General features: G+C 38.7%; 1 protein-coding gene across 1 annotated transcript in view; it reads left to right on the top strand.

The window, feature by feature from the left end:
• The window catches only part of LOC142348711 (uncharacterized), a 34,048-nt gene extending 7,417 nt beyond the window's left edge, over nt 1-26,631 (top strand). Inside the window, exons 2-3 of the mRNA XM_075400166.1 lie at nt 544-773; nt 26,038-26,631. Of these exons, the coding sequence (XP_075256281.1) occupies nt 552-773; nt 26,038-26,424 (609 nt within the window). The 5' untranslated portion in view covers nt 544-551 and the 3' untranslated portion in view covers nt 26,425-26,631. The remainder of the gene's footprint in view (nt 1-543; nt 774-26,037) is intronic.
• The last annotated feature ends 378 nt before the right edge of the window (nt 26,632-27,009 follow it).

The raw sequence follows: 27,009 nt of genomic DNA, 5'->3' as shown, positions 1-27,009 counted from the left end.
ATCAAAGGTTTTTTGAAAGAATTCTATTTCAAGGAATATCTGAAGGACCCAAAGGCGTTGGAATACAGAGATTTGTTGAGGGACCTTTTTTAAGTTTTCATTGTTTTTAATTTCCTTATTTTCTAATATATTTATTTTTATGTTTTTAGTATTCCAAACGTTGTAAATAAAATATTTTCTTATTGTTTTATGTATTTTAGAACTTGTACATTGCCATTTTGTTGACACTTTTAGGTGTGTAACATTTTGGAATTCAATGTTTTCTTTTTTTTTTAAAGAACAAAGACACGTAACAGCCGTCGTTTTTCGCCTACGAACATTAAAAAGCGACGATTTCAGAACTGATGCACGCTCGTAAGCAGCGATTTACCTTGGTTTTCAATGCAAACGCATAAAGTTTTTACAAATTTTAAAAACTAGCGGCAATGGCCAATAATTTTAAACATTCCTTCAATCGGTGCCAACAAAAAATAGAAAAAAATGGATGCGAGTTTTAGTTTTTACAGTTTTTTGGACAACAACTGACAGGAACATATCTTTTAGACGGGGCAATGTCTCTTCTCCTGATATCTTTTGCATATGTAACGTTGACAATGGCCGCACAAGTGGAGGGCGCAGACCAGAGGAACTGCCAAAAAAACTCTACTTATTTGAGTGGCGCGGTGGCTTGCTACAGTGTTCTGATACAAGAGGGGTTGGTCAGTCAAGAAGTGGCCTACCAAAAATGTCAGGATCACTTTGAAAGTGGAAGTCTTCCAGCTCCGTTGATGAAGGTAGTTCATGTTTGTCATAAACACACAAACACACACTCACACACTCACGCACGCACACTCTCTCTCTCTCTCTCTCTCCCACACACACATACACAAACACCAGTTTCGAAATTGGCGTACGATTAATTAATTAACGAACAATTAAAGCGATGTAAGATCAGTGAAAGGGGGGAGAGTTTTTGGATTTTATCCCCCAAAATTACCCGACGAAAAATATCTTCGATTATATCATGCCTTATCTCGCAAACGTTCAAGCTGTTTGAACTAGTCCGGTTTTTACTCTTCACATACTATTTATCTTTCAAATATTCAGTAAACAGAAAAGTAGAGAAAAATGGAATGTTCTCGGCTCGCTGTGGCGCCGTGACCTGCAGAAACAAGTCGCAGATTCCACGAAAACGAAAAATGCTTTTTCGTTGAGAAATTGGACTTACAGGATCCCAAAGAGTAATTCAAAATTCTGAGAAGTCTTAGAACTACCCAAAACTACCCAACGACGATGTGTCTAGGCCACGATGTGTCAAGGTTGCTTCCGCTGTCAGTAAAGCAACCATTTTCAATGAATTTCTTGGCTCCCTCTATAACGACAAAGAGTGTTACAAACCCTTTCACACAGCAAAAAATATTGTTCTAGGCGACATCGTTTTCACTACTGGTCAGTATGAATCCTTACTGCGTCAAAATGAAAATTCCCTCGCATTTGGTCCGGACGGAATTTAAAGGTTTGCACTTCACCAGTCATTTGTCGTAATAGAAACTCTGGTTTATCAGAGGTCTGGAAGTTATCATATGAAACTCCCATTCACAAGTCTGGCTCAACTAGTGATGTCACCAATTATCGTTCGATTAGTATTCTATCTAAATTGTCATTAGTACCGGTATGCCTTTTTTATTATGTGTATCCTAGGGTTCACTCTTCTATTTCAAATCAACAGCATGGAATTATGCAATCCCGCTGCACTTTGATCCAGATGTTATCTTTTTTGAACCATATCTACTCTTTACGTGAAAACATTTTGCCGGTAGTTTCAATTTATTTTGACTGAAGGAAAGCGTTTGATTCCGTTAAACATAGCCTATTAGTGACAAAATAAATGAAGAATAAATGAATCAACCTTCCGACACTTATAAGTTCCTTTTTGTTCAACAGGAGACAATGTGTTAAATTTGATTCCTCGCTTTTGTCGGAAATTCCGATACCTTGGGCAGCTAACTTGGTCCCTTACTATTCACTCTCTTCATTAGGGATAATGGCGACAACCTTGAAGTGAGCAAATACTTTCTCTATTGTGACGACTTGAAGATTCCTTAATCCGCCGGGTCAGAACTTGTGCAGGATCTGGATATCCAATTTAATTGGTAGTCTTCCAATAGTCTAATCTTCTTCTATAGTGTTCTGTACTGTCCTCTAATGAAATATTTGAATTGCTTTTTTATGTTGATTAACAACTTACTAACATCGACGAGCCAAATTACTGACTTGGTTTTTATTATTACTGCAAAAATGTCTTGGGAAACTTATATCGATGAAAAATTGACCTAACCAAATCATTTCTTTCATTCTCTGAGACGAAAGGTTCCTTTCAGTGCTTCAGAGAAACGGAAGAAACCTATTTATACTACACTCAGTCAGTCAATACTAATATATTGAAGTCTCGCTTGATCATTCAGAATCACCCAAATGCGACGGCTGGAAAAATTACGCTGTAGAGTGGTGAAATGGATCAAAAGCGCAGTTGGCTCAAACATCTTGAACTACTTCCTATTTTCTTTCAACTAATAAAAATTGATCTCATTTTATTATGCAAACTGTGTAACGACAAACTTGATATAAAAAACCATCAATTTCAACAGCTTACCCACACGTCCATGAAGTCATTATCCGTTTAACATTCTATCTACAAAGAAACATCAGAGTGATAATCATTTCCCCATTCGTGCTCCGAGGATTGCTAATGTGCTTTTAAAAGCCAGCATAATTTTTTCGACATGCCAATAACTTCATTTAGAAGCGCTATATCTAAGCAAATGGTTGTAAGTTGGATTCCCTTTCTCCTGATAACCCATGCGTCTTCTGCATTGAATGTTTCGGTAAGTTTTGTTAACGTAACAGTGCATTTCTGTTAACAATGAATTTCACGTATACGGCATTGACTCTTTTACTACTACTACTACTACTACTACTACTACTACTACTACTACTACTACTACTACTACTACTACTACTACTACTACTACTACTACTACTACTACTACTACTACTACTACTACTACTACTACTACTACTACTACTACTACTACTACTACTACTACTACTACTACTACTACTACTACTACTACTACTACTACTACTACTACTACTACTACTACTACTACTACTACTACTACTACTACTACTACTACTACTACTACTACTACTACTACTACTACTACTACTACTACTACTACTACTACTACTACTACTACTACTACTGCTACTACTACTACTACTACTACTACTACTACTACTACTACTACTACTACTACTACTACTACTACTACTACTACTACTACTACTACTACTGTTTCAACACTTTAATTCCAAATATGAAATAAAGGCACGGTTGGCAACAAATACAAACAAAACAAGAAGAGTTATTTGTTTGATTATTCTGTGAAGTGCTGTACGAAGAAATTGTTGAAGGCATTCTTTGACCCGGTTGCTGCTTTCTCCTGCAATCTGGTGAACGATACTTTGTTTCGTACACAGTCTCCTTCGATTTGACTCATCCACGTTTTCCGTTGCCCCCCAGGAGCGCGTCTAGCTTGGACGTATTGATCGGGCGGGTCCCAATCGAAGGCACTGCGGGCTAATCTTCCTGGTACCATTCTCTGGATGTGTCCGTACCATTTTATCCGTTTGAGCATGATCATCGTGGATAGTTGGGGCATTCGTGATCTTGACATAATTTCTTCGTTCGTTGTTTTCTCCAGATATGACACACGTAGAACTCTTCGAAGACAACCACAGTGGAAACTCTCAAGTTTTCTTTCCATTAATTTCGAAATAGTCCAAGTCTCTGAGCTGTACAGCACGGCTGATAAAACGAGTGCTTTGTATAAATTGCACTTGAGGTGCACGCTGAGCTGCTTGCTCTTCCAGAGATTTTGGAAGTTAGCAAACCGTTGTCTACCTTCTGCAAGTTTGCAATTGACTTCCTGCAGGTCTCCATGCTTGAGGCTGACATATGATCCGAGACACTTGAACGCTTCTATGTTTTCAAACTCGTTTCCGAGAACATCTTGTACTTTGCAGGAAAACACGCGTGTACTACTTTGCATCTACTACTACTACTACTACTACTACTACTACTACTACTACTACTACTACTACTACTACTACTACTACTACTACTACTACTACTACTACTACTACTACTACTACTAATACTACTGTCTCAACACTTTAATTCCAAATATGAAATAAAGGCACGGTTGGCAACAAATACAAACAAAACAAGAAGAGTTTTTTGTTTGGTTATTCTGTGAAGTGCTGTACGACGAAATTGTTGAAGGCATTCTTTGACCCGGTTGCTGCTTTCTCCTGCAATCTGGTGAACGATACTTTGTTTCGTACACAGTCTCCTTCGATTTGACTCATCCACGTTTTCCGTTGCCCCCCAGGAGCGCGTCTAGCATGGACGTATTGATCGGGCGGGTCCCAATCGAAGGCACTGCGGGCTAATCTTCCTGGTTCCATTCTCTGGATGTGTCCGTACCATTTTATCCGTTTGAGCATGATCATCGTGGATAGTTGGTGCATTCGTGATCTTGACATAATTTCTTCGTTCGTTGCTTTCTCCAGATATGACACACGTAGAATTCTCCGAAGACAACCACAGTGGAAACTCTCAAGTGTTCTCTCCATTAATTTCGAAAGAGTCCAAGTCTCTGAGCTGTACAGCACGGCTGATAAAACAAGTGCTTTGTACAAATTGCACTTGAGGTGCACGCTGAGCTGCTTGCTCTTCCAGAGATTTTGGAAGTTAGCAAACCGTTGTCTACCTTCTGCAAGTTTGCAATTGACTTCCTGCGGGTCTCCATGCTTGAGGCTGACATATGATCCGAGATACTTGAACGCTTCTATGTTTTCAAACTCGTTTCCGAGAACATCTTGTACTTTGCAGGAAAACACGCGTGTGGCAACTGCTTTAGGTTTGCCACAGTATCTCGATTGGTGAACTTTTCGGCCATTGACTGTTTTGAACTTTCTTTCACACTTGTCACAGGTAAGGCTCTTCTCTAGTTGCTCGAACATTGACTTGTCGACGACATTCTTTGACAAACCGGCTTTGCAGAATCTTGTTTGGTGCACTTTGCGTCCGGTAACTGTACTGAATTGCCGCTGACAATTCTGACATCTTAAAGACTCTTGGTCAGCCACCACTGACCGACTCTCATTTTCTAGCGACTCTGAATCTGCTACCGCAGATTGTTGTTGTGAAGCTACCAACGCTGGCTTAGCCTCCGCTAAGCTTTTCAATCTTAGCTTCCGGACTACTACTACTACTACTACTACTGTTTCAACACTTTAATTCCAAATATGAAATAAAGGCACGGTTGGCAACAAATACAAATACAAATACAAATACAAACAAAACAAGAAGAGTTATTTGTTTGGTTATTCTGTGAAGTGCTGTACGACGAAATTGTTGAAGGCATTCTTTGACCCGGTTGCTGCTTTCTCCTGCAATCTGGTGAACGATACTTTGTTTCGTACACAGTCTCCTTCGATTTGACTCATCCACGTTTTCCGTTGCCCCCCAGGAGCGCGTCTGGCATGGGCGTATTGATCGGGCGGGTCCCAATCGAAGGCACTGCGGGCTAATCTTCCTGGTTCCATTCTCTGGATGTGACCGTACCATTTTATCCGTTTGAGCATGATCATCGTGGATAGTTGGGGCATTCGCGATCTTGACATAATTTCATCGTTCGTTGCTTTCTCCAGATATGACACACGTAGAATTCTCCGAAGACAACCACAGTGGAAACTCTCAAGTTTTCTCTCCATTAATTTCGAAAGAGTCCAAGTCTCTGAGCTGTACAGCACGGCTGATAAAACGAGTGCTTTGTACAAATTGCACTTGAGGTGCACGCTGAGCTGCTTGCTCTTCCAGAGATTTTGGAAGTTAGCAAACCGTTGTCTACCTTCTGCAAGTTTGCAATTGACTTCCTGGAGGTCTCCATGCTTGAGGCTGACATATGATCCGAGATACTTGAACGCTTCTATGTTTTCAAACTCGTTTCCGATAACATCTTGTACTTTGCAGGAAAACACGCGTGTGGCAGCTGCTTTAGGTTTGCCACAGTATCTCGATTGGTGAACTTTTCGGCCATTGACTGTTTTGAACTTCCTTTCACACTTGTCACAGGTGAGGCTCGCCTCTAGTTGCTCGAACTTTGACTTGTCGACGACATTCTTTGACGAACCGGCTTTGCAGAATCTTGTTTGGTGCACTTTGCGTCCGGTAACTGTACTGAATTGCCGCTGACAGTTCTGACATCTTAAAGACTCTTGATCAGCCACCGCTGACCCACTCTCATTTTCTAGCGACTCTAAATCCGCTACTGCAGATTGTTGTTGTGAAGCTACCAACGCTGGCTTAGCCTCCGCTAAGCTTTTCAATCTGAGCTTCCGGCCATCTTGTGTTTCGAACCAGCCCGCTTTCTTTTTCGTTCCCAGCAGCACTTCCGTGCCGATGGTTAGTCGTGACTGGCTAGATGTCTCTGCCAGGAGTCCTAGTTTGCCTTTATGTGTTCCAGTGAGTATCTCCACGTTCTGTTGGATACTAGGCACTGCAACAACATTTGGGTTGTCGCATTTTACGCCCATATTCTTTGTTTTGGCCACATTAATCTTCAGACCAGCGGCTTCCGCTAGGGCCTCGATTCGATGTAGGTTTTCTTGCACCTCACTGTCTGAGACCCCCACGAGAGCAACATCATCAGCAAAATCTAAGTCAGCCACCAATCTCCCAATGTCTAATCCTCCATGCACCGAGTTAGCTAAAATGTAGTTGATGACAAGGCCGAATAGGATTGGGGACCACACATCACCCTGCCTAACGCCTGTTCTGACATCAAATAAGCGTCCCTTCTCACCTTCGGCTTTGACTCGACATTTGAATCCATCATAGCTGTTTCTTATGATGTTTATCACTTTTTGCGGCAGACCATAGTGTTTCATTATCTGGTACATCTGCTCACGATCGACAGAATCGAATGCCGCTCGAAAGTCTATGAAACAAAAGCTAATATCCAATTGAAACGCCATTGATTTCTCTATTATTTGACGCAGGGCAAAGAGTTGATCGGCGCATCCTCTGCTTTTTCTGAAGCCACACTGCTCTTCCCTTAAGACGCGATCCACTGAATCTTTGCATCGATTGAGAGTAACGGAAGCGAACACTTTGCCTGGTACTGACAATAGAGAGATCCCTCGGTGGTTCGAACACTCTGACCTCTTTCCTTTACTCTTGTATAATGGGACAATTTCTGCTACCTTCCAGTCATCGGGCAGAACTTCCGTCGACCAACATTTATCTATGATGTCCCAGAGCCACTCGACAATACCCTTGTGTGCTTTCAACATCTCACAGGAAATGTTATCGGGTCCACTTGCCTTGCCATTCTTCAACCTGCGGACAGCTTCAAGCACTTCTTCAAATCGAATTGGGCTCAGGTCAATCGGCAAGCTTTCAGCTGCTTCTTCGGGATCCAATCTCGTACTGCAACTGAATGTTGAGGGATTCAGGAGTTGACTAAAATGTTCCGTCCAGCGTTCAAGTCGTTCCTCTTTCGTCCGTAAGTTGACGCCAGTGCTTGAAACTAATTTGGTCAACTGGGGCCTCCAGTTTCGGCAAATCTGCTGTGATGCCCCAAAAACCTCCTTTAAGTTGCCTCTGTCCGCGAAGCTCTGCACTTCTTGGCCTTTGCGTTCAAGCCATGCCCGTTTGTCTGCACGTAGAGCTTTTCTGACTTCCTTACAGCAGTTTGTGAACTCTAACAGCACCTCCGCGCTGCTGTGTTTCTTTAACTGTAGATCGGCTCGTTTCCGGATAAGTTCCAGAGAATCTGGAGAAATCCAAGGTTTGTTCACTCGCTTGTCCGGAAGGAGGCATTTCACTGCTGCTTGGTTCAGGGCTTTTCGAAAATTGTCCCAAGACTGCTCTGTATTCTCGAAATCGCCGCTCTTATCAAGATGTAACTTGACCTCCTGCGTGAATAAGTCACGCGTTGTTTCATCTTGCAGCTTTGCAGAACTGATTCTGGGCGTGAAGCATGACTTTTTAGACAAAAGTTTCATAGATACTTCCGCAATGACCAGTTCGTGATCGGTAATTGTGGTTTTCCCTCTTCTGGACCTCACATTCGTCAGACATCCTCTGTATCTCTCTGCAAACAGAATGTGATCCAGCATCTTTTTTCGACAACTCGGATCGGGAGGGTTGAAGGTGTACCGATGCACTTGTCGATGCTGGAACCATGTACCACCTACGAGCAATTTGTGTGAAGTGCAAAATGATAACAACTTTTCAGAGTTTTCATTTTCTTCACCCATTCCAAACGGGCCTCTGCAGCTCATGGTGTCATTCAACTGGTGTCCAGGCTCTGCATTGAGGTCACCGATGACACAAATACGCTCCCTATGTTTGAAACTGGAAACTAGGTCTGAAAGTTGACTCCAAAACAAATCCTTCTCTTGGAGACTAGCTTAATTCGTAGGTGCGTAGCAGACAACAACAGCTAGATTGGCTCTCCTCTGAGCCGCGAACTTGACGTAGCAAATACGTTCACTTAGAGCCACTTGTTCTACGATGCTGTTTATCAATGACTTCTTTACAGCAACGCCCACTCCTCCTTGTCTCGACTTTACACCAGACAACCACGAGTCAGACAGGTAGAGCTTGTGGTCTCCGAGATCAATTTCTTGCTCCTGCAATCTCGTCTCCTGCACTCCCAGAATATCCAACTTGTATCGCGCCAGATCCATTTTCAAAGCCTCTAGAGATCCGGCTTGGGTCAGTGTTCTGACGTTTAAAGTTGCAATTCTGAGTTGGTTCCTCGGGAGATTTTTAGCACCCCTTACCCGGGACTCGGGGCCATGGTTGATTGTACTCATTGCTTTGGTGTTTGAAGGCTGAGATACGACTAGTTGCGCCACAAACTAGAAGACCAGTGCCTCGTTAGCTCGACCATGTGAGCGTAGATCCGCAGCACATGACCTACCCCCAGGGGACACCACGTGGAGGTGAGGTTGGATTTTGTCCCCCACTACTACTACTACTACTACTACTACTACTACTACTACTACTACTACTACTACTACTACTACTACTACTACTACTACTACTACTACTACTACTACTACTACTACTACTACTACTACTACTACTACTACTACTACTACTACTACTACTACTACTACTACTACTACTACTACTACTACTGTTTCAACACTTTAATTCCAAATATGAAATAAAGGCACGGTTGGCAACAAATACAAATACAAATACAAATACAAACAAAACAAGAAGAGTTATTTGTTTGGTTATTCTGTGAAGTGCTGTACGACGAAATTGTTGAAGGCATTCTTTGACCCGGTTGCTGCTTTCTCCTGCAATCTGGTGAACGATACTTTGTTTCGTACACAGTCTCCTTCGATTTGACTCATCCACGTTTTCCGTTGCCCCCCAGGAGCGCGTCTGGCATGGGCGTATTGATCGGGCGGGTCCCAATCGAAGGCACTGCGGGCTAATCTTCCTGGTTCCATTCTCTGGATGTGACCGTACCATTTTATCCGTTTGAGCATGATCATCGTGGATAGTTGGGGCATTCGCGATCTTGACATAATTTCATCGTTCGTTGCTTTCTCCAGATATGACACACGTAGAATTCTCCGAAGACAACCACAGTGGAAACTCAAGTTTTCTCTCCATTAATTTCGAAAGAGTCCAAGTCTCTGAGCTGTACAGCACGGCTGATAAAACGAGTGCTTTGTACAAATTGCACTTGAGGTGCACGCTGAGCTGCTTGCTCTTCCAGAGATTTTGGAAGTTAGCAAACCGTTGTCTACCTTCTGCAAGTTTGCAATTGACTTCCTGGAGGTCTCCATGCTTGAGGCTGACATATGATCCGAGATACTTGAACGCTTCTATGTTTTCAAACTCGTTTCCGATAACATCTTGTACTTTGCAGGAAAACACGCGTGTGGCAGCTGCTTTAGGTTTGCCACAGTATCTCGCTTCTACTACTACTACTACTACTACTACTACTACTACTACTACTACTACTACTACTACTACTACTACTACTACTACTACTACTACTACTACTACTACTACTACTACTACTACTACTACTACTACTACTACTACTACTACTACTACTACTACTGCTACTACTACTACTACTACTACTACTACTACTACTACTACTACTACTACTACTACTACTACTACTACTACTACTATTACTACTACAGGATGACTCTAGAGGGCTTTTTTACATAAACCGACACCCCTTTCCTTGGAATTGACTGTTCTAATGAAGCTTACGCTCCTTACAGCGATACCAACGTTTTCGACAAAATCGACAAAAACCGACGCTTCTTACCAGCAAAACCCATGAAACTGACAAAAACCGACAAAAACCGATGGCTCTTACCTCGTTTTCGTCGGTGTTTCTCAATACGGATAAGCTGCTGGGGGGATACTGCCCGGGCCGAGGTGTCCACCCCTAGTACACCGTTATTGAGCAAGATTAAGGGTGTAAAGCCTTTTCCACTCTTAAATAGCAAGGAAAAGATTGTAAGAGTGTAATTTTACAAAAATTACACTCTTTTTATACTCTTTACACTCTTTAATCCACTCTTTTTACACTCTTAAAATTTACTTTTGATTACACATCTTCGTCCAATTTTTAGTGGGAAAAGTGTAATTTTGAAGCGATTACACTCTTAGAAATAAACTGCAAATTTTAGGAAATTACACTCTTAGAAATACACTACAATTACAGTGTTTTGTCCATTTAATTCCTTCTTTTCAACGAGTGTAAATCTTATCCAGGCTCCTCATAAGAAAAAAAATTACAGCAATTTGTGCTGCAATAATAAAAATTTTATCTACATCTTCAACCCAGAATGAATAGCATCTTGAGAATCACGAAATTGCAAATTTATATATGTTTCATCGGAAAAAAAACGGCGCATGTTCAATTTTACTTGAAATCAGAATCCTGAGTCTTGTCAAAACTTGAACAATCCAAGGTCCAGATCATAAAACACTTCCGCCCAGACGGGAGTTTTCAGAACCCGTACCGAATGCTCAGTGAGAGACCGTACTGGTACAGACAGCACTGGTTCAGAGACTAGTGGTTGCCACATGATCCGATTTCAATTGATTCGTTTCATTCAAAAAAATGTATGCTCCAGGTGCGTAGAGTTAGAGTATTCAATTCAAACTATACATCGTGATCAAATTCTTCATTATTTTCCAATAAATCAGCTTCCTTGACCAATAAATCAGTCACTTGATGGAAAACTTTGGACAAAAAAATTTTGGAAAATTTTAGTTAAAATTTTCAATTCTGGAACATATTTCGAACACATGAAAAATTTTCCTCCAGTATCTGATTATTCGTTACACCGCAGAGGTATTCTCCAAAATTTCGGCCTCAGTAATTTTCGTTCGAAAGTTAAATACAGAAAAGGAACAAAATTAGGAGACATCCTTTGTATCTTATGTTTCGGAAAAGGGGTTGCGCCGTTTTTGCGAAATATAAATATTTTAAAATTGTAAAATAGGTAACAAATAGGTGAAAATTTGTGCTGCAATAATAAAAATTTGATCTACATCTTCAACCCAAAAAGGATAGGAGGGAGATACAGATGACAATGAAACCGTTTTTTTGTTTAGTTTTTTGGTTTGGCCTGTCTTTAATCTTCTTTCTGCAGTAGAAGAGACTTTTGCAGGTTAAGGGCATGTCTGATTCATTGCATAATGAGTTTCAAATGCACCTTTTTAACGCCGCCGGTTGCAAACCATTCGTTTTAATGTCCTTGATACCAGTGAATTATACAAAAAAAACAACAATTAAGCTTACGGGTTAATGAACCGTCGAATTAGGTGAAGAATTTGTCGAACTTCATGCAAAACGTCTGCTAATAACGTTTTGAAGAAGACGAGTTAGAAAGTCTATGTTAACCCATTTTGTTGCTGTGATAACGTACCTTATGGGTTTATGTAGAAGTACACGCCAATATTTTGATTTGTTCACAAAACTTTAATGAACCGTCGAATTAGGTGAAGAAGTCGAACTTCATGAAAGACGTGTTAATAACTTTTCGAAGAAAACGAGTTGGAAAGTCTATGATAGCCCATTTTGTTGCTGTGATAACGTACCTTATGAGTTTGTTTAGAAGTACACGCCAACATTTTGACTTGTTCACAAAATTTTGTTGAACCGTCGAATTAGGTGAAGAAATTGTCGAACATCATGAAAAACGTCTGATAATAACTTTTCGAAGAAGACGAGTTAGAAAGTCTATGTCAGTCCATTTTGTTGCCGTGATAACGTACTTTATGAGTTAGCGTAGAAGTAAATGCCAATGTTTTGATTTTCTCACAAAATTTTAATGAAAAGTCGAATTAGGTGAAGAAAAGGTCGAACTTCACGAAAAACGTCTGCTAATAACATTTCGAAGAAGACGAGTTAGAAAGTTTGTGTTAGCTCATTTTGTTGCCGTGATAACATACCTTATGAAATTTTGAAGAAGTAAATGCCAATGTTTTGGTTTGTTCACAAAATTTAAATGTACCGTCAAATTAGGTGTAGAAAATGTCGAACTTCATGAAAAACGTCTGTTAATAGCTTCTTAGAGAAGACGAGCTAGAAAGTCTATGTCAGTCCTTTTTGTTGCCGTGATAACGTACTTTTGGAGTTTGTGTAGAAGTAAATGCCGCTATTTTGATTTTTTCACAAAATTTTAATGAAACTTCGATTTAGGTGAAGAAAATTGTCGAACTACACGAAAAACGTCTGTTGATAACTTTTTGAAGAAGACGAGTTAGAAAGTCTTTGTCAGCCCATTTTGTTGCTATAATAACGTACTTTATGAGTTTGTGTAGAAGTACACGCCAATATTTTCATTTGATTACAAAATTTTAATGAACCGTCGAATTAGGTGAAGAAATTGTCGAACTTCATGAAAAACGTCTGTTATTAAGTTTTTGAAGAAAACGAGTTGGAAAGTCTATGATAGCCCATTTTGTTGCTGTGATAACGTACATTGTGAGTTTCTGTAGACGTACACGCCAATATTTTGATTTGTTCACAAAATTTTAATGAACCGTCGAAATAGGTGAAAAAATTGTCGAAAATCATTAAAAACGTCTGTTAATAACTTTTTGAAAAAAACGAGTTAAAAAATCTATGGTAACCTATTTTGTTGCCGTGATAATGTATTTTTTGAATATATATATATATATATATATATATATATATATATATATATATATATATATATATATATATATATATATATATATATATTTCTTTTCTATTTTGTTTATTTAAATTGAAAATTTTCAAAACTTAGCGATTTGGTGGCCACAAATTGTGCATTTTTGTGATACTTTGACTAAACTTCCAACTTTTTTAAAACAAAATATACAAGTTTTTGGTATCATAGTAAACTAAATTTCACGCTGCCATATAATTATTTTTTTATGGTGTTTCCAAATAAGAGAATGCGAGAGCAATGTAGAGATCAAAATCAGGGTCGTTTTTCGCAAATTTTTCATATTTTCAAAGTTGTTTAGTTTAATAACTTTTTTTTACGAATCGTTTTGGAAGTATATTAGATCATTTTTTGCTCAGTTAGTTCTCTTTACGAATATATACGGTTTGAAAAGTTTCGGTCTAATTTCATTGCCTATTTTTTTTGATTTTCCAAACTTTGCTGAAAATAGGCAAATTTCAGCAAAAATGTCAAAAATCGATTTTTTAAGCCTTCACTTTTTTAAGTTTTTTAACGGCAGCATGATGCCCCAGTTCATGCTGATTCCAAAACATATTCATTTTTTAAATTTGGTTCAGTAGTTTTTGAGATATAAGCCTTTTTCTGATACACACCATAGGCCCAGTCCCAACCAGTTACCACCACCCCCAACCCCCCAACACCCCCTCAGTTGCAAACCTTTTTTATTTATCTCTATACACTGTCCAGCTAGAGAACTTCTCGAATATATTACTTTTACCACTTTTTAATTTACTTCATCTTTATAGCGGCTAACTGACATGAGGTAGTGAAATTTTGGTTCACAACGTCCTTCCGGTCACGTGACATGCTTATGCGGGCTCTTTCAGGTCAAGTGATAGCAGCGAGCAGCTCATCCAATGCGTCCTTACCTCCTTGAGGTAAGCATGTATAAAGATGAACGTGGTATCAAAACGAATGTTTCAAAAGAAGTAGAATGAGTCGGGTGTCGAGTGTCGAATGGGCACGTTGAAATTAATCACGTCGGGCACGCAAGCTGCAATCATTTTGTCGAATCGGCACGTAGCAATCCATCGTAACCCATCGTCGGGCAGCAGCCCAGATCGTCGCAACCAATCGCGGAACGACCCATAAAAAAGTTATATCGTTGGAAAGCTCTCGTCACGGCGAATTCGATAGGCTATATGCCAGTACCCAATACGCGCTTAATAATTCATCTGTACTATTATACTATTGGTGGGTTCCTGCTTTTGTGTTGTTGAGCTCTGTAAATATTTGTTTCACTTTCATTTGAAATGGATCGCAGTCGACTGGGTAACTCATCGTCGGGCAGCAGTCCAGATCGTCGCGACCCATCGCGGAACGACCCTATACAAAAGTTGTATCGTTGGAAAGCTCTCGTCAAGGCGAATTCGATAGGCTATATGCCAGTACCCAATACGCGCTTGATACTTTATCTGTACTATTATACTATTGGTGGGTTCCTGCTGCTGTGTTGTTGAGCTTTGTAAATATTTGTTTCGCTTTCAGTTGAAATGGATCGCAGTCGACTGGGTAACCTTCGTGGGAACAATAACTCAGCCCCGCCTAAGAAAAGGCTAAAACCGCTGTTTGCTGACCATCAACAGCACGGAAAGATTGTGAAGAACAACATCGACGAGACCACAGCCAAATTCATTTACAATAAATTTGTCGATGAAGAAACGGTCCATACCGCGATCGTCGGCGATTCAATCTTCGACAGCATATGTGTTTAGAACTGTGTTGCATATTCCTTATCTGGGGGAAAATTTTATCAATTTTATATGTTGCTGGACACCTTGACCGTCTACAGAAATGTCATCCTGGCTGTAGGCGGTAACAACCTGGCTGCGCGCAATGGACTGGGCGAAGAACCGGCTGATGTTTTGGATAAAATACGGGCCTCATACAGTTCTATAAGAAATTTAGCGATCCTTCCTAGAATAATCGTGTCTACTAATGAAGCGAAATTGCATCCATTTTAACATCCAACGTTTCAACGCGCAACTAACCCTGTCAAATTTGCCTTTTTTTCAAGCTGCACAAGGAAGTGCACAAAGCCAGGTCTTTTTTACATGACGGCGTTCATCTGAACGAGAAGGGTAGGAAAGAGCTGGCTTGCGCAATCAACGAAGCCATGCGAGAAAATCATTTGAATTAGCTTAAATTTGACTGCTTTCTTTGAATACTTGTACTTTTGTTTACTTTTGATAACTTTGATTCACTTGTACTATTATAATTTGATTGCTTTCTTTGATTATTTGTACTTGCACTATTGAAATTTGATTCAATTTAATTACATTTGCGTGATTTTGACAAAAAAATTTGATTACATTAAAAGTAGTAGTAGGGCTAGGTGTATTAGCCGACACACAAATTAGAAGACACTCCAATTGGTTGGAAGCTTTCATCGAGAGACGTGAAAATGACCCACATCGGAACTGTATAATTAAAGTTGTGCTATTATAAGCGTCGACTTATTTATGTTCGGCCGTAATAATTTGTTCGGTTGTGATATAGATTCATATCAAATCCCACGGGCCAATGAGGCAGGGATAAGTTAGCTAGCAGTAATAGCCGATTAATGTTTGTTTAACAACTAAAGAATGCTACATTTACCGCTTAATGCGCGGGCAATTATCGTGAATGGCGATGTTCGAGTAGTTATATTTGCTCAAGTGTCGGCTGAAAGGTGTGTCGGCTAATTTGAACGTCGGCCAACTGACTGGTCACGGTAGTAGTAATAGTAGTAGTAGTAGTAATAGCAGTAGTAGAAAATTAAAATTCACGAACGTTAGCGAATTTCTGCCCGCTTCGAATTTCCACTAAGCGGATCTTTTCCGCTTCGACCGTTATTTTAAAACTTCAATAAAAATCACAAACGTTGACGGGTTTCTGCCCGCTTCGAATTTCCACTAAGCGGATCTTTTCCGCTTGGACCGTCATTGTAAAACTTCAATAAAATTAAAATTCACGAACGTTAGCGGGTTTCTGCCAGCTTCGAATTTTCACTCAGCGGATTTTTTCCGCTTCAACCGTCATTGTAAAACATCAATAAAATTAAAATTATTGAACGTTAGCGGTTTTCTGCCCGCTTCGAATTTCCACTAAGCGGATCTTTTCCGCACGACCGTTATTGTAAAACTTCAATAAAATTAAAGGTCACGAACGTTAGCGGATTTCTGCCGGCTTCGAATTTCCACTGAGCGGATCTTTTCCGCTTCAAACGTTACTGTGAAACTTCAATAAAATTAAAATTCACGCGAACGTTAGCGGGTTTCTGCCCGCTTCGAATTTCCACTGAGCGCATTTTTTCCGCTTCGACCGTTATTGTAAAACTTCAATAAATTTGAAATTCACGGACGTTAGCGGGTGTTTCTGTCCGCTTCGAATTTTGCAAAGCTGCAATGTGAAACGTTCGTAGCGTTACTTTGTTTGACTTGGTTTTTGTTGTTCGCGGAGCCTGATCTTTTTGATAATGATAGCCGCATAGCAATTGTGTCACAAAGAAATTCTTTTGATTTTAGAGTTTGCGTGAAATTGTGAGTAATTGTCCTTGAAGTTGTTGTTTTTGTCTTTTGACTTTCTTCGTTGGTTTGCAATTGACTTGAACGCATTTGGATTGATCTGTTTTTATTGACCTAATGCTTTCAGAAATGCCGTTGAAAATCGAATTTGTTTTTCTAACCGAAAGTTGTCAGGTGCTAAAAATTGGGCTATTTGATGGGCATTGGCCCAAGACCTTTAACATAAATGATCGAATGAAACTTGAAAATGAGGAAAATACTCATCTGAAAATCGATGGTTCTGAAGTTGAATGTGTGTTGTTGAAACATGGGCCTCCTGCGGCGATGCAATATGAATTTGAGGGAAATAGGGAGATATATGGGGCTTTAACGCAACAGTTTGACAACCCAGTAAGTGGTACCCCACCAAGCGGTGCAAAGTGGGACCATAGTTGAGGTGGGACACCAAGAACAATACTACCAACTGCAAGTCCAAGGGTTGTGGATAGAGCTCCTCTTTTTTTCTCTCTGTGAAAGAGTTATCGCAATATATCTAATACATTTGCTTTCTAAGAAGTCAATAAAAGATAAGCATTGTAATTATTTGCGAGAAATTTAAGCAGATAAAATATCATAGCTATTGACTCTAATGAATCGTTAAGCTACTATCCGAAAATTTGGTTGATTTGTTATCAGTTCTTCGGTTTTGTCAGTTAAAAACCTTCTTGTTTAGAAGTGCGCTAATCATACAAAGTTCCTGGAAGTTCTTAATGAGGAAGACGAATCATCACTGATCTAATCCAAGCCCATGAGAACGCGGTTCTGGCGTGTAACCGAAAGCTGGAGAGCGAGCTTCAGAAATCGAAAATCATTGTAAGATCTTGCCTTAAACATTTGAAAAACAATTGTGATACACAAATTTTGACAAATTCTCTGGCAGTGATTTTTAGCAAGTTTTAGCAAGGGTTGCTCATTTTTTGCGCTCTGACTTTTCCGTCAAGATATGGTTATTTTGCCAAGTTTTGGATAGATTCTAAACTAAACTATCTGTTTTTAGAAAGATCTCCAGAAGTTTCAAGCACAAAATGAGCCAGAAGAGCCAGATGTACCAAGTTTTATAACGAGGTTGACTTGGACAATGTTCCAAGATCTTCAAATCCGGAAGATCTGGGAAGAAATCTTCGCACAGCATTATGGGGTCAGAAGGGTTTACAGAGGGAAATCATAGCCCCAACCCGAGAAAGCGAAGTGCGCAAGCCGGCTTCTCCTAATAGAACGAAAATCTTTAAAGCTATAATGATCAAAAACTAAGTTTTCAAAAACTAGGTTTCAAGAATTAGTTGTCGGAAGTTCAGTCTAATTTCCTCAAATGATTTTCTTTGTTTTCGTTTTTGAAGTTTTTTGTATCCAGTTTTTGTAATGGTCGTTTTTCCTAAAAAGCATAGCTTAGGTGTCTTTTCCTCTGCTTAAGGTCTTGTACAGAGACTTTTTCCACCTCGTCTTTGGCCAAACGCATACAATGAAGCTCGTTTAGCCGCAAACAGAGCTGGCATGGATTCACTTAGATACAAGAAACGAAAATCTGACCCATTTTGGGTGAATCAGATGAGGGAAAAGGCAGAGGCCAAGAAAAAACGAAAAGGAAAGAAACTCCCCAAGACACTTCTCAAGGTTGTGTCAATTTGAGTGAATCTGAGACCGAAAGCAATGAAGGTCCATCCAATAATCAGGAGTAGGAATAGTTGAGAGTTATTTTAGAACCGGCTCTAGTTTAGAGATATATTGTATTTGAGTCAGACGTTAAACACGAGGTTGATTTGAGTTTCTATATGTAAGTGTTGTCTTATTCGGAAGTACGCTCAAGAGCTACAGATGAGACTTTGTGCTACTTTAGTGTTAATTTGTCATAACGGTGCTATTTTTGAATCGAAAATTTTTGGATGAGTTCAACTCATTTACGTTGTTGAAAATCAAGGCACTTTTTTCTAACAATTTAACAAAAGATTTTTTTATGCATACTAATTGCAGATTCGCAGAAAAAAGAGAAATAATTTTGATCTAGTTCGTCTGATGTAGAAAATGAAAGAAAATGGATTGTAATCAATATTAGGAACCGTTTCTAGTGGTTTAAGAATCGGCTCTAGTTTTGAAATAAATTGTAATCGGATCACACGTTAAAGGCGAGGTTGATTTCAGTTCCTTTATGTAAGTGTTGTCTAATGCGAAAGTACGCCTATGTGTTACAGATGAGAATTTGTGCTACATTAGTTTTAATTTATCTTAATTGTGCTATTTTTGAATTCGAAATTTTGGATAAATTTAACTCATTTACGTTGTTGAAAATCAAGGCACTTTCTTTCAAACAATTAAACACAAGATTGTTTTTATGCAAATTTAGTGCAGATTCGAAAAAAAACATAGAAATAGTTTCGCTCTACTTTGTCTGAAAAATTTTAGATCGCTGAAAATGAAACGAGACAACTTGAGATCTGAACCAACGAAAAGCCATAACCTTTTTGACTCTGAAGCTGAAAGAGAGGATAGTATAAAAGATAGCATTTTGAAAACAACATTGCGTGGCTTTTTGTGAAAAATAGTTTGATTCTAATAACCTACAGCAGCACCAAATGGCCTAAGAAAATAAAAACCTCAGAAAAGTTAAGTTTAATTGAAGGAGAGAGTTACAACCTGCAAGTTAAAGACCAACCTGTTTCTTGTCGTTCGTTGTCTAAAGGCAATTATAAAAAAGTGGAAGAAGGGATGAAAATTTTTCAAGCACAACTAGACGATGGCAAAAGTCCTTCAGATTCGCGCAAAAAAGTTCATGCTGCGCCAAAGGCTCCGTTAGTCGATGATGTCAACTTCTTGAGTCGTTCCCGCGCTCCGGTTATTAATAGCACAGAAGTCTGCCTAGGACAATCAACTGGGCGGAAGAAATCAAAGAAGGCGAAAATGGAAACACTAACGCAGCCAACCGTTCTCCCGGGCGTCCAAAACAACAACATGGTAAAAATAAAAAATTTCGATTAATTTCAATCAGAAACCATATAATATGCCTCCAATTAACTCTAAATCAAAATCAGTCGCCAAATTAAATAAACATTTATACATACATACATACATACATGCATACATACATACATACATACATACATACATACAAACATACATACATACTTACATACATACATACATACATACATACATACATACATACATACATACATACATACATACATACATACATACATACAAACATACATACATACTTACATACATACATACATACATACATACATACATACATACATACATACATACATACATACATACATACATACATACATACATACATACATACATACATACATACATACATACATACATACATACATACATACATACATACATACATACATACATACATACATACATACTTACATGTATAATAATTTTAATCATCGCAGACGTTAGTGGGTGGGGTTTTTCTGCCCGCTTTGAGTTTCGAATTTTGCTGAGATTGGAAAATTTGCTCTCTGCGTTTGTAGCAGCCCCCTGATAATCTGAGTTTCTCACAACCTTGCTCCAGTTCTGGTTTACCTGAGACCAGCACTAACATGGCTTCAAACAGTGGAACCAACAAAGACGATTGCTGCCCGAATTGCCCTTTTTGGAAAGAGTATCTTGATACTCACGTTCTGGAGATGAACGAGTTGATGAAAATCTTCGAAGAGATAAGAAAGATCGACGACAAGAAGCGAGCAAACCTATGTGCAAGAATTGACGAGAAAGTTAGATTATTGTTTGCATAACAATTTGGTATCACTCAGCCTTAACGGAGTTAAAATTTTCGACATTGTTCCGAACCTGCCGTTGACCTGCTCTATAGACACCATGCACCAATGCCTTAAAGGGGTTGCTTATGATGTCATCAAATTTTTCGCTGAACAACTCAGCTCGACTGAAATAGCCCAAATTGACAACGCAACTAGCAAAGTACTTTTGCCAAACCGTTTCAAGCGGTCGATCAGATCATTGCGCTCACTTGTACATTTCAAAGCAAATGAATTGAAAACTTTTCTTCTTTATTTTTCACCCTTAGTTTTTCGTAAGTTTTCCGAAAATTCTGTCGCCCATGAGACTACTGTTCAAAATCTTGATTACCTAGCATTTTCGTTACGATCCATGTACGAGAGTGTATCCCATGCGAGCGTATGTGGAAATCTTCTAGAAGCCTTCTACTATAATATGTCGTTTCGCTATCCACTGAAAAAATTTGATTTTTTCACTGAAAACAACCACCTTGTATGAACTCTAACTGGAATAGTAAATACGTGCAGTCTGATTGACAGTCGCTATATTCGTAATCGACAACTTGGCAGCTTTGAAACGAAAGAAGACAATCTGGCATGTTTTATTGAAAACTGAAAAACAAACCTAGCGAGTTCAAAGAGGACTTGTGCGTAGAAAAGATTGAGATTTTCAATGAGACCCGAGCTAAGTTTCCAGAAACTTGTTTATTCGGTAGACTTTGAGGGTTCTTCCATCTTGACAGCAAGAGTTATACGAGATCTAACGCTAACAGTTTTGTCGCGGTTCGTGAGGATGAGGAGTTTAAGGTGGGTCATATTCTTCTGTTCGCAGATCGAAGTTCAGTTATCTTGTTTAGTACAGCTGTACGAGATAATTGAAACAGTCGTTATTCATCTCAGGTCGACAGAATTTGAAAAGGAATCAGATGTCCTTGAGCCTCTTGCATATCGTGTTACAAAATTAAAATTAAAATTCTTGAATGTTAGCGGGTTTCTGCCCGCTTCGAATTTCCACTAAGCGGATCTTTTCCGCTTGGACCGTCATTGTAAAACTTCAATAAAATTAAAATTCACGAACGTTAGTGAGTTTCTGCCCGCTTCGAATTTCCACTAAGCGGATTTTTTCCGCTTCGACCGTTACTGTAAAACTTCAATAAAATTAAAATTCACGAACGTTAGCGGGTTTCTGCCCGCTTCGAATTTCCACTCTGCGGATTTTTTCCGCCTCGACCGTTATTGTAAAACATCAATAAATTTCACGAACGTTAGCGGGCTTTTGCCCGCTTCGAAGAGTTTCCGCTAAGCGGATCTTTTCCGCTTCGACCGTTATTGTAAAACTTCAATAAAATTCACGAAGGTTAGCGGGTTTCTACCCGCTTCGAATTTCCGCTAAGCAGATCTTTTCCGTTCCGACCGTTATTGTAAAACTTCAATAAAATTCCTGAACGTTAGCGAGTTTCTGACCGCTTCGAATTGCCACTTATTGGACTTTTTCCGCTTCGACCGTAGTTGTGAAACTTCCAATAATAATCACGAACGTTGGCGGGTTTCTGCCCGCTTCGAAGAATTTCCGCTGAGCAGATTTTTTCCGCTTCCACCATTATTGTAAAACTTCAATAAAATTCACGAACGTTAGCGGGTTTTTGCCCGCTTCGAATTTCCACTAAGCGGATTTTTTCCGCTTCGACCGTTGTTGTAAAACTTCCAATAAAATTCACAAATGCTAGCGGGTTTTTGCCCGCTTCGAAGAATTTCCGCTAAACTAGTGTAAAACTTCAATAAAATTAGAATTCACCAAGGTTAGCTGGAAATTTATTAAGTTATATTACTTTTAATAATACTTAAAAACTTTAATAAAGTTGGAGTAAGCAATAAACGTTAGCGGGTGTTTCTGCCCGTTTCGACCACGGATTTAAAACTTCAAACTTGAAATTCTCGGACGTTCGAGTGTGTTTCTGCATGATTGGAAGCTTAAACAGATAATAGATATTTTTATGTTAGGTTTGGAGAGAGCTCTATGGGCCTTGACTTAAGTCTAGTGCTCTGCTCATTTCTCCTATAACCTCTAAACAAAAGGAATTGTATCTAGTTGTTTAGATTTGGAGAGTTTTGAAGCCTGGTTTTGTATCTAGTGCTCTGTTCATTTCACCCATAACTTTTTGTAACTCCACCACTGCCGGTCCCAGTCCGGAATGAAAAAGGAGGAGGGTAACATGAACAGAACATACTGGAGAGAACCCGAAAAGTTGAATATAAATTCAACTAGAGACTTTTTCGGACAATTTACGAATTTGTGAATTTATGAATTTCGCGAGTAGCGAGTTTTAGATATAGTTGTTTTTATGAGTCATAGAGTTTTTGGTTGAGCTGGTCTAGGAAAAAAGTGATCTTTTCATACGGAAATTTGCGATTATTTCCAATAAATAATTTTAAAAGTAGGTCTTTTTCGTATGGTCAAAAACTTCTTGAAACTGAACCAAACTCGGCATAGAGTATCCCATGTGCATCTAGAGTGTTAAACAAAGAAAATTTTGCTGTAGCTTGTCTAGGAAAAAGTTAAGTTTTCATACGGAAATTTGCGATTATATCGAATAGTTAATTTTAAATAATTTTGAAAATAAGTCTTTTTTATTAGGTCATAAAATTGTCCAAATTGAACCAAAATTGGAATGGAGTATTCCCCTTATAGATAGAGTGTATGGGAAAAAGAGTTTTTGCTGTAGCTTGTCTAGGAAAAAAATTAGTTTTTCATACGGAAATTTGCAAATTTCGAGATTTGCGAATTTTAACTATAGTTATTTTTGATTGGGTCAAGAAATTGTCCCAGTTGAACCGAACTTGGTTTTGAGTATCCCCTGTATATATAGATTGTAAATCAAAGGGAGTTTTTGCTATAGCTGGTCTGGAAAAAAAGTTCGTTTTTCATTCGGAAATATCGACTTATTCGCTTATTCTATTTTCAAAAATATAGAATTTTCATCGGGTCAAGGGGTTGTTCAAATCAAACAAAATTTGGTATGGAGTATCCCCTATGTAGGTAGAAATTAAATCAAAGGAAGTTTTCGCTATAGCTTGTCTAGAAAAAGTTCGTTTTTCAATCGGAAATATCGACTTATTCGCTTATTCTATTTTCAAAAATGTAGAAATTTCATCGGCTCAAGGAGTTGTTCAAATCAAACCAAACTCGGTATGGAGTATCCGCTCTCTAGGTAAATTGTTGATCAAAAAAAGTTTGATGTTGCCTGACTAGGAAAAAAGTTAGTTTTGCATACGGAAAATTACGAATTTCGCGGTTAGCGAATTTTAACTATAGTTGTTTTTGATAGGGTCATAGAGTTGTTCAAATCAAACCAAACTCGGCATGGAGTATACCTTGTGTGAGTAGAGTGTAAATCAAAAAGAATTTTTCCTACAGCTTGTCTAGGAAGAAAATTCGTTTTTCAATCGGAAATACCGACTTATTCGCTTATTCTATTTTAAAAAATATAGAAATTTCACCGGGTCAAGGAGTTGTTCAATTCAAACCAAAATCGGGATGGAGTATTTCATGTGTACCTAAAGTCTAAAACAAAAAGAGTTTTTGGTATAGCTTGCCTAGGAAAAAAGTTGGGTTTTACATACGGAAATTTGCGAATTACGCGATTAGCGAATTTTAAATATAATTGTTTTTGATATGGTCATAGAGCTGTTCAAATCAAACCAAACTCGGTATGGAGTTTTCCCTGTGTAGGTAGAATGTAAATCAAAAAAAAATTATGCTATAGCTTGTCTAGGAAAAAAGTGGGTTTCTCATACGGAAAATTGCGAATTCCGCGAAAAACGAATTTTAAAATAGCTCTTTTTAATCGGATCAAGGAATTGTCCAAAGTGAACCAAATTGATATCCCAAACTACCAGTACTAACTAGGTTGAAATGCAATAAAAATGAAACGTCTAACTTTCCTAGAAAAAAAGTTCGTATTTCAATCGGAAATATCGACTTAATCGCTTATTCTATTTTCAAAAATATGGAAAATTCATCGGGTCAAGGAGTTGTTCAATTCAAACCAAAATCTGTATGGAGTATTTCATGTGTACTTAGAGTCTAAAAAAAGAATTTTTGGTATAGCTTGCCTAGGAAAAAATTTGGGTTTTACATACGGAAATTGCGAATTTCGCGAATAACGAATTTTAACTATAGTTGTTTTTGATAGGGTCATAGAGTTGTTCAAATCAAACCAAACTCGGTATGGAGTATTCCCTGTGTAGGTAGAATGTAAATCAAAAAAATTTATGCTATAGCTTGTCCAGGAAAAAAAGTTGGTTTTTCATACGGAAACTTGCGAATTTCGCAATTAGCGAATTTTAAATATAGTTATTTTGATAGGGTCATAGATTTGTTGAAATTGAACCAAAGTTGGTATGGAGTATTCCAAGGGTATATAGAGTCTAGGAGGAAAATAATTTCTGGTATAGCTTGCCTCTGGAAACTGTTATTTCTTTCTTTATTTTATTTTATCCGATATATTTTGTAATTTATTTTGTTTTTGTTATTGTTTCCGAAAGTTCTTAGCAATTTTACTGTTTGCTTTTGTTTTGTTTTGGAGATAGAGTTTAGGCGTGGTTTTTTGCCAGTGTTTTGCTCAAAAATCTCCTTTAGTTGAATGTTCATAACTCCGCCGTAGCCGGTCCCCAGCCCGGTTGAGATAAGGAGGAGGGAAACACACTCAAATCATAATGGAAATACCTCATGAAATGATTTTTTTAAATCAAATTGAGATATTTCCGCTATTGCTGTAGCTAAATATATTTATAGACTCATTTAGTGCATCTGATCAGACTACCGCGTGCTTTCAAGACGGTTTACGGGCCGAGGATTTTGCCGAAAAATAACGGGGAAAAGAGTGTAAAGAGTGTAAAAATAATTTTTTTACACCGTTAGTGCCCCCCTTATTAAGGGTGGAATTACATATTAAAGTGTAATTTATGGGGGTAAATGATAGAAAAAGAGTGTAATAAAGAGTGTACCAATAAGTTTTAACAATGTAATGAAGAGTGTAAAAATAAGTTTTTACGGTGTAATAAAGAGTGTATAAATAAGTTTTAACAGTTTAGTTCGAAGAGTGTAAAAATAAGTTATACCACTTTTTTTCCACCGTTAAATCTTAAAATTACACCACTAAAATTACACTTTATAAGGTAATTCCACCCTTAATAAGGGGGGCACTAACGGTGTAAAAATATTATTTTTACACTCTTTACACTCTTTTCCCCGTTATTTTTCGGCAAAATCCTCGGCCCGGGAGAATAGGTCCTAATTTTTGAAAGGAAAAAAAGTGAATCAACATTTAGATTGGATAGTGTAAAATTGTTTCTTAATCAGTTGAAATTATCTTTGTTTCAAATAGGCACGACTTGGGCAGATCCTGACGTTTGCGATTGGAAAGGGACTGCCAAACAATAGCCAGTCCGGATTTTGGACTATGTTCACAAGGACAGTACCGGCCCGAATGCCGGAAAATGGAGTTTTAACCCAGACCAAAATCGACACGAGGAGAAATCGAGAACTCTTCTACGTTAATTCTGGTCACATGAAAGGAATGCCATTGATAGAAACTCTCTGGCGCAACGAATCACAGCCCGGAAACACCCTGGACGAACGAGATGAGCAGTGTACTGCTCAGAGTCGCCCTGGAATGCAGCCAGAGTACCTGGGAATTGACGACTATGAGTGCGATGGAAAAGTGTTGCATTACGTTGTTTGTGAAGTTCCATTCATGGCGGCTTCAAATTAACACAAATTAACCAACTCACTTTCACAGAGTGTTTCTTACTACTGAATGTTTAAAAATATGTGAAAACTTCTGGCTATTTTTTATTTTCGTCTATTTTAATTGCCGTCTATCAACTATTTACTCTGTATAGCTGCCAGATCAGATGTTTAACAATATTGTCGGAGCATTTTGGGATTTTTAGTCCAAAATACCGAAAAAGCTAGATTGCCAGAGGGGATATTATATTTTCGCGATTGCTAATATGACAGAGACAATTTGATCATATAAACCGTGTCGAAGTTACCCCACCCCCTGATTACCTCCCAAACTCATGTACGGGGGGGGGGGGGTAATTGTCTAGAGGGTTAAAACGATGTAAGATCCAAGGGGGTTATGGTAGTAAATTCATACAGATGGAGAGCCAAGGATAATTGCGCTAGCATTGATGGTCTGAAGGCTAAGGAGAACTGGCTGAGGGCACAGAGGTTGCGGGTTGTTGAAGACTATCAATTTTAAAGAATGGGGGTTATAACAATGATAACCCCAATTGCCCCCTACTCTTAATGCACCACTTTATCCCCCCAAAACAAAATACCCCGCATTATC

Source organism: Convolutriloba macropyga, chromosome 10 (assembly GCF_964194025.1).
Source record: "Convolutriloba macropyga chromosome 10, txConMacr16.3, whole genome shotgun sequence".
Taxonomy (NCBI): domain Eukaryota; kingdom Metazoa; phylum Xenacoelomorpha; order Acoela; family Convolutidae; genus Convolutriloba; species Convolutriloba macropyga.
Note: the sequence above shows the minus strand (reverse complement) of the source record. Positions and strands in the feature narration are given on the sequence as shown.